Here is a 9,190-nt window from a genome sequence, read left to right on the forward strand (position 1 = left end):
TGAAACGTGCTGCTGAATGTTGTAACATCAGGCCACACAAAGATCATCATAGAAGGAAATTCATCTTGAAGGCAGCTCTGCCGTTGTCCAGGGATCGGTCCTTTGCTTTCTTTCAGATTTTGAAATCAAGAGCCCTTCACAATACTAAGAAAACTATCAAGAAGCAAAAGAAAATGAAGTATCATAAGACTTTTACTTACATATTAACATTCTTAAGTACTTGTGCTCAGTACGTTTGAAGCTTTGCTTAATGCTTTGTTTGCCTTTTGTCATGACTGGTTCTACAGCCTGCTGACAGTTGGGAGTACTACACAGCCTGAGAGTTGACCATTATTGCTGGTTGTGATTCAGTTTAGAGCAGCAACATTAAAGTAGCGTTGCTTGAACAGTCAGTCCTAAGACTTGGATCCTTTCCTCTCTGGAGGAGCCAAAAAAAAAACTGAAACAGAAAAGGAGAAAAAATAGTCCAACTGGAAGTAGAATGGGTGTTGTTGATTTAAATCTTCCCAGGATATACTTGGCCTTTAAAAACTTCTTGCATCATTGCACCCAGTGTGCCATTTCTGCACATTTTGATTTGCTAGTTCATGTTTTCAGTACTAATTTATGGAACACAATTTATATCTGAAATGTCAGAAAGTAAAGGACATTTTACTGCAACAGGAAAAATGAAGATTAAATTCAGTTTCTAGTAAAATACCCAGGTTAATTTACCACATAGGACCTCAGGATCTTCCGGACTAGGTTGAGGTGCAATGGCTTACTTTTTACAATTGCCAACTCTTAAGTCTTATTAGTGTATTAATTATTTATATTAATAATACTCAATTCCTCTGTTTTAATGGTATTTGATAGTAGACATTGTACGTATCAATCCATCTTTTTTCAGCTTTAAAGCACAGACCCCAGGAATGTCCTTGAACCAGATCCCTGACACATTACTGGTTATTTAAAATAGTCATTATGTTGCTCTTTGATCTCCATGCTTTAGGAATGACAGTGAGCTAATTTTCATTTATAGAATTTTTATTGGTCTATTTCAGATTTTGCAAGAACGAGGTTCCAGAATGTGAAGACAGTATTGAACGGTGACAATTTTTTTTCTTTTATTCGAAGATGCAGTGGATTGTCACACTGAAGAGGCTCAGCTGCAAAAGAAAAAATCTGATTTAGACAATTTTCTGTTGATCTGGGTTCAACCATATTTGCCTATAAGCTGGTGTCAACTTCTGGAAGCATTGCAAGATTACATAATGGGAATAGATGGTGTGGGAGTGTGTGTTAAGTTTTGGTTGTAGTGCATGGTTGTACTCTCTTGTTGGCTGATTGACACTGGTCATTTGAAAAGAAATGACCATGCACTCATATTTTCCTCGGAGATATGTAGCACTTGATGTCTGGTGCTGGATGACCCAATGTTGATCAGTTTGGAGACATTTTCCTACTAATCATTGTAAACCTTAAAAGGACAATGTAATTGGTGCTACACACACACACACACACACACACATAAATGTTACAGCCCACAAATGCAAGTATTTGGGCATACATTGTTTTAGACTCAGTGTCAGCCCCAGCTGACTGTATTATAATGCACATTCCTTATGGCTCTGTGACATAATCTATTATGTAATAACAGCCTAGAAGATCAACTGAAACTAGCACATGTAAAAGTTACACAACAGAGAAAAGTTTTCTCTGAAGGGTATATATACTGACTGGATGTATAGCTTATCTTAATATCCAAAGGGAAGACTAAACTCAGAGAAAATGGCCTTCATCTGAGTTATTCTTGATGTTCCCGCTGTTAAAACAGTCTCCTGCAAAAGTTATGCTCCAGTCCTGGTCACATTCTTGAAAGGGGAATCAAAATTCAGTTCAAATGACCAACTGAACATTCTGTTTCTTCGGAGTTGTTTATACTCATATGTGTGTTTGTGCTTTTATAAAATGCCTATAAGCATTGAACTGTGTGGATTAGGGTAGAGATTTTTCTAGAGCCGAAGGTTTTACAGAAATACGGCTGGCTAGTCCTAGGTCCCTGTCTCTATGACTAGGATTAAAATCAATCTTAGTGTGAACATAAACTCATCCAGTTGAAAAACCCGATTACTTTGGATATTCAGGATACCTGTAATCAACTCTTCTCTTTCTATACAGTTTCAACTATGCAGTTAAGAACAGTGTTTGAAAAGAATGTGGTGCAGCTTTGTTAGTTTGTCCTTGATGAAGGCTAATACACAAGACCAGAGCTTTCTAATAGAATATGTTTTGAGCAGAATCTTTAGCACATCTTTAAAACACTGAATGAGATGGACGGTATAAAGCTTGGCTGCATTGACTCATGGAACCAGTGGAAGGGAGTTTCAAGAAGCTACAGGATGGTTTGAAATTCTGAAGACATTGCAGTTTTCATTCTTAGTAATTTTAGAATTTATGCATATATTGTAGGTAATCCTTTACACAAAAGCCTGATTTTCAAATGCCCAGGGTCTGCTTTTTGTTTTTTAATTTTTCTTTAAAGGACTTACACATTGATAAAAGTTTGGCAAAACAATTTGTAAGAAACATTTCTACTAAGCAGGTTAAGCAATGGGCTAAATGTTTTGTCCATGTGTCCAATGCTTGAAAGGATTTGTAATGCATTTTGTGACTTGGATGTGGTCTGCACAGGAAGATGCTGGCCCCTCTGCAACACATAAAATTTTTGTCTTTTTTTAAGAAGTTAAAACTGAATTTAATTTACTAAAACTGTAATTGTGTAGGGGGAAATGTTTATACTTTTATACTTTTTTAGGTACCCATATCTTATCAGCTTAAATTGAGCACACAGATTTCCCCTAAATAGTGACAGATTATCTTGTGTATCTGAAAATAAGCATAACAATTGTCTGTGTTAACTGCATATTAAAACATTTCCTCTGCTGCAGTAGTCAATGTGTTTTTAAACAGCATGACTTCACCAGATTCTCTGAGCTCCCCAGCTCACGGAATTGCAGCCAACCATGTTACTTGTTTTTCTCTTGATGTGCTCCACAGAGTAATTCAGCATTGATGTAAGTGGATTTTAATGCCTAAAATACCAGTTTTACAGTGATCCTTCTGAATCAGCATTTCTGTTGCCTCTCTTATTTAACCCAAAAAGGACAGACTATTTGATAAAATGAAATTTTCCTGAATGACATCAGCAAAGTATGAGTAACAAACTGAGCAAACTGAACAAATTTAGAATATGTAAAAGAGCGAGTTTTTCAAAGTATGGGGGTTTTTTTTACACTGGAATATTTCCAGTTTTAAAATTTGTGTTTATGATGAGATTACCTGCAGTCTAGTTTACATTGTATTCCTGCCATAGCTAATTTTAGGGAAATGAGTGTTTAATAATTTTTTGCACTTTGTTTCCAATACCTCACAAAGATTTTAAGAAGGAAAGAAAAAAGAACTTTAGTAGGCAGGTACTTTGTAAATCATTTTAAATATGCTGTTGTTTGAGACCACCTGAACTAACTATTTTCCTATTCTTGTTATTGTCATTATTGTTTCAGTTTTTGTGATCATGTGAGAATTTCAGATAGATAGAAATGCTATCTTCGGCTTTTTTCAAGGCATTAAGAATTTATTCCTAAATAAGTTTTGTTTCTTTTTGTTTGACTGTTGCAGTTTCAAATAAAGTTAGTAACAAGGTAATTGCATTAGACTCCAATCTGCATCACCAGGTTTTGTAAACATTGCTTCATCTGTTAAGATCTTGCAGGATGAAGTAATGTACCTGTACAGTTTAAACTGGAGTCCTTTATTCCTTTTCTGCTGTTTGGAGAGTACCTACCTGAGAATTGCCTGTGACTGTGGAGAGCTGAGGGGTTCACTATAGGGCTGGGGCTGCAAAGGTGTACTGCAAACCCCTTTGACTTAACTCTGTATTTACACAGCTCCTGTATTCTTAAATCAGAACAGTATTCCAGGTTAGAACTTAAGATCCTGAGCTTGAAGAGATCATAGCAGAAGGAGTAAAGCAGGAAGGGAAAGAAACTAAATTCCTTAAAGGCATTTACATGACAAACTTCTTGCAAAACTTGTTTAAAAACAGAAGTTCAAATTTGCTATAGAAATTTCTTGCTTTGAGTTAGGAAACAGCATATTGTTGGCCTTTTCTCAGAGGCTATTTTCTTTTATTGGAGATGACATTTTTATATTACATGCTTTTGACTTTTTCAAGGGGCAAGTTTGCAGAGTTTGTCTGCAATGAACAAGTAATTCTGAAGCCTCAAATACATGAATGGTCACATGGTCCATAATAACTGTCCAAACATAAACTCTGACTCAGCAGCTCCCAGCCCAAAGGTTACCTGGGATTTTGTCCTACTTACTACTTACTGTGGGATTTCCATGGATTATGGTTAATTGCAGTTTTTTTATCCCATAGTAATTTAATTGTGTGTCAAAGACTTGATTGAATTTAGAAGCTTATCTTGATTCTTTACTAAAGTTTCTGTCATCAGAATCATATACTCATAAAATTTGGAAAATGTACTGTGTTTTTTTCAAACTCAGATTTCTCGTAATGATAAAAGTTCCTCCTTGCATCTTGCACTGTAGCACTTGAAAAAGATATTTCTTAAAAGATGAAGCTTGATTAATCCATCTGACTTCTTTTTTTTTCAGTTTTTCTTTAGACAATAGCTGTGTAGCTCCATTTCTAGTAATGAGTATGCACAGTTATGATTGATTAGAAACAGGATTATTTCCTGCAGATTCAAAAATTGAATCAGTCTCCTCTTTTTCTGAGAAAGGTGGTTTGTTGGGGTTTTTTTCAGGAGAAAAATGAAAACTTCTGGCAGATTAAACAAAAAATAACTTGATTACAGGCATGCAACCAAGGGAACAAGTTTGCTGAGTAGAGTGATAGTGTTATCAGAAAAGTGCTTCTCATAACAGAACACCATTCTGTGAATGTCTGTTGAGGCTGTTGAGAGTTGTCAGTCTCTTTTTGAGCTGTAGAGAGCTACCACCAGCAAATTACATTCATTACAAGTTTTTATTAATATTACAAAAATGAACTTGGAGTGCAAACATGCAATAGTATCTGATTCAGTGGAATTAAATAGAATCTGGAATATAATTATTCAGGTATACTGGAATACATTCCTTGGGAAGTACCGGCAGAAGAGTGAAGTTGTCCTGGGCTTTTTGAGGAAGATCAAAGTCAAATGAAAGAGAGCCTCAAGGTGAAGTCTGGAACTTTGTTCACTTGAGATGTGATAAAATCAGAAAGTGTCATTCTCCTATTTCATTCTCTCACCACATCAAAAGTTACAAGTTTTTCAAATTAACTTCTTCAATCAGCCCTTGAACTGTGGGGTTGTTGAAAAGAGATGAAATTTTGTTACGCCTTTAACAGTGTCTGTTATCCTAAGACAGTAGGGTTAAAACCTGAGTGGTCATTGGAGAAGTGTGTTTTCTAACACAAAAATTTTGGAATACTTAAGCCTGAGGATGCTGCCCGTTACTTCATTATAGACTGCAGTTATCCCCAGTTTTAAGGACAATCTTGGGATGTTACGTGGGGTTTTGTGTAGAATTATTGATGCTTTAAATTGTATGAATATTCAGTTTAAAAAAAAAGTGGAAGGCTCTCTGAACTCAGTGTCATATAAGTTTTCTTTTGTCTCACAAAAATCAGGAGCTCTCTTTAAAGGCTTCTTAATGAACAGAGGCTTTAAAGGGCTAAATAGATCTTATTGTCCAGTTTGCCTAAATGACTGTCAGAAGGAACTCTTTCCATTTTCAGAGCAGAAATGCTAAGGGCTAAAATGCTTTCCAGGGCTAATTTGAGGTTCCAAAGACATACAACATTTAAAAAACAACTAGTCTGTTTTCCTTTCAACTCATGGACTCTTAAAATATTTTTTTACAAGTGGCTGAACCAATTGCAGATGTAAGTGTTCCTATATGGCTTAGATTTTCAGTATCCAGATTGGATAAGAGCACACTAGACAAGGCAGTACACTTACCCACCACTTTATTATTCTCCTTTGCTGAAATTTAACAACTTTTGTGAACAGCATTGGCGATAGAGAAGCTTTGAGGAAGGTACTGCCCCAGGAAATTGTCACAGAATATTTCTTTGCATCTTAGTTGACCTTTACTTTAGCAAGGTCTACCAAGGCATAAAGTTCAAAAGTTCAGTGAATAGATACCACTGCAAATATAGCTTTCTGGATGCATCAAATGGTTCTCTTCAGGATGTCATGTCTTAATAACTACTATAATGAGAGAAACTTTTTAAAAAGTTATTTTGCTACTTTGGGGGTCAGTGGAAGGGGAAGAGTGCTCTCCTTGCCTTAGAAAGCTTAGCCTAAGTTTGGAACTAAGACCCGTTGTGATTTTGAGGCCTCATCATCTGAAATGTAAATTTATTTATTATGTACATGATTCTTGTTACTTTTGAAGATTTTCCAAAAGCTTATGTACAACTTTACTCACATTAACTTGGCTCACGTGTACTTGCTAGAATGAAGTAAGTGCCAAGGCACTCTTAAAAGGAATGTTGCCAACCTCTCTACCTGGAACTGGAACAAGATCACCAAACTGAAGAAGTATCAAATGGCAGCTTTTTCCACCTGCTTCTGTCCTTATTCTCACCTCAGCCTAGCTATGAAAAATCTACTTCCTATGCACTCTCTAGGCCCACTTACCCAGTTCAACAAATGTTCTTTTTTTTTCCTTTTCCTCTACATCACTGGTCTCAAAATTAGTTGTACATCAGCTGTTTGTGCTTATACCCAAGTGGTTGTACTTGCAACATGTTATTTCCTGGATAGTGGATTAGCAATAATACTTTTTTTTTGTGCCAATTCATTATCTCTGAAGTGTTCTTACTGCAGCAAAATTTGAGTTTTGATTTGGTTTTAATGCATTTGCATTAACCAAAACTCATAGCACAGACACAGACAAGAAACTGAATTCAGGGAAATTTCCCTGGAAAAAAAATCTGCTAGGGCTTCCCAAATAATTTGAAGGTGGTTACAGTTAGCCATCACTTTCAAAACAAACATACAAATGAAACGTGTGTGGGTATTTTTAAACTTCCTTTTCATAACACTAGTGTATTGTAAACTGCATGGAATAAACCTGGTTTTTCCCTTTTAAAGTGTGATGTCTTACATCTGTCTTTTCTAAATGCACTAAACGATATTAATAGTGTCATATCACAGATAATTCCTAGTTTAGCATTTCAGATGTAAAATGTAGTTGCATATTTGTGATTGAAAGTGATTCAAAGCATTAACACTTTCTCCTTTGTAAAGGAGATGTATCCTTTACTGCTGCCCCAAAGAGTTTGTCACAAAAAAGTTAGGTTTATTCAGATACATACCAGTTCAGAAATTGTTTTCCTTTGCGGTTGCATAGTTGACACTATGACTTGCTGATCATTATAGGACGGAATAGTTGTCTCTTGTATGGATATATAATCACATGAAGAAGTTTTAACTAACCACTTTGCATACCTTTTCTTTTGCATGACTCAAAAATCACCCTGCCCAACATCTAAGATTCTAGAATCCACTGATAATGCTTCCTTTATTTGAAAAACTAAGCTAATGGAAACTGATGCTTTGTAATAAGGAAAACATATAACAAGTGTCAAGGATAGAAATGGCTGAAGGAAGTAAATGATTTAAGTACCAAGTACAGGTTGTTGAAATTATCTGGGAAGTTTGACAGCTGTGTCCTCTACAAATATAGAAATGTTCATAATTGAGTATTAGTGTTGCGAAGACCACCAGACAGCTCTTATTTTCCAAACTGTTAGTAAGAATTTGAGAAGCTAAGACCTATGATTTTTAAAATCTTGAAGGCTGTATAGTGACATAGGAGGTGAATTTCATCTTAACAGTTTAATCAGTTTTAAGTGCAAAGCGCATTCTATTATTTCTGTATATATTCAGCAACTTCAGTAAAATTGTGTTATTTTACTAAACTAATTTGCTGCATTTAATTGCATTTGAGTTTTACTAAAATAAGTGCTAAGAACAAACACTGCTGTAGTAATCACGTTCAGCAATTACAGCAATTAAGTAATCAATGTGTGCATCTGTATTTTCATCAGACTGTTCTACAAAAGTATTTGCACTTTAGAGTCAACCAGCATGACTTTCAAATTCCTACTCTACATATATGTTGCGTCATTATAGTTTAGACTGCAGTTGTCTCTAGTTTTAAGGACAATCTTGGGATCTTACGTGGGTTTTTGTGTAGAATTATTGATTCTTTAAGTAGTATGAATATTGAGTATGAATATTGAGTAGTATGAATTTCCAGTTAGGAAAAGTGAGAGAATAAAAGGGACAAGTGTCTACCCTGAACTAGAAACCAGGTTATAAAGGGGACATAAACGAGTAAGTCATTAGCAACCTGTTTGGATCTTTTATAACATTTAGAGTTCATTTGGCACTAGTTTTCCTTTCAGTGGGAAGTTTCACTTCAGAAAGATGAAAATGATCCTGCAAATTGACCTTTTAGTGTACTGTTCATCTTTCAGTGTGCTGAAGTCTTGAAACACATAGTCCATATGTATGTCACATTCTCAGAGACTGTAATGTGTACAATTTCATGAGAGAGATCCTGTAAGCCGAGTGTTGAAGAGTTTCCACTGCTTTTTGTAATGCCATTGGAATTGTGTGGGAAGTTACACAGGGGAGTATATGTTTGTCCTGGTCTACCATGGGCGTTTGCTACTGGTGAAAGGTTTCTTAGCTAGGGTGATCTTCAGCATGTATTTTGATTAGGGCTGATTGAAATCTAGGTGATTATTTATTGAAAAAGTCAATTCTACAGTTCCCAAGAAACCATTTTGAACTTTAATACTACATAGAACATAGTTCAAGTAACATTGACACAGACCAGCACAAGGCATAGCTAGGCAGAGGTTTCAGGACTAAATATTCTTCTGTTTCATTAAGAAAGACAAGTTCAAGATAAGAACAGAATGTGATTCATACTCTACTTGCCACTGAAAATGCGTTCTTAGAAACCCAAACACCACCCCTCCTCCCCCCCAAGGCGAGGAAACCAAACCAAACCAAACCAAACCAGTAAACAAACCAATTGGAAAAAAAAAGCAGTCCACAAGTCCCGTAAAGGTCAGTGAAACTAGCGCGGGCGGGAGCCAAACTGAAGACCGCCTTCC

The 9,190-nt window shown here is 35.9% G+C and overlaps 1 protein-coding gene across 4 annotated transcripts in view; it reads left to right on the forward strand.

Moving 5' to 3' along the window:
- KCTD5 (potassium channel tetramerization domain containing 5) overlaps positions 1–7,150 on the forward strand; it is a 31,135-nt gene extending 23,985 nt beyond the window's left edge. For all 4 annotated transcript variants that reach the window (XM_069029716.1, XM_069029717.1, XM_069029718.1 and 1 more), the window contains one exon: positions 1,044–7,150. Coding sequence is in view for 2 of the 4 variants with exons in the window: in XM_069029717.1 (XP_068885818.1) it covers positions 1,044–1,073 (30 nt within the window). In the remaining 2 variants the exon portion in view is untranslated. The remainder of the gene's footprint in view (positions 1–1,043) is intronic.
- Positions 7,151–9,190: the final 2,040 nt, after the last annotated feature.

This window comes from Aphelocoma coerulescens, chromosome 14 (genome assembly GCF_041296385.1).
Source record: "Aphelocoma coerulescens isolate FSJ_1873_10779 chromosome 14, UR_Acoe_1.0, whole genome shotgun sequence".
NCBI classification, from domain to species: Eukaryota; Metazoa; Chordata; class Aves; order Passeriformes; family Corvidae; genus Aphelocoma; species Aphelocoma coerulescens.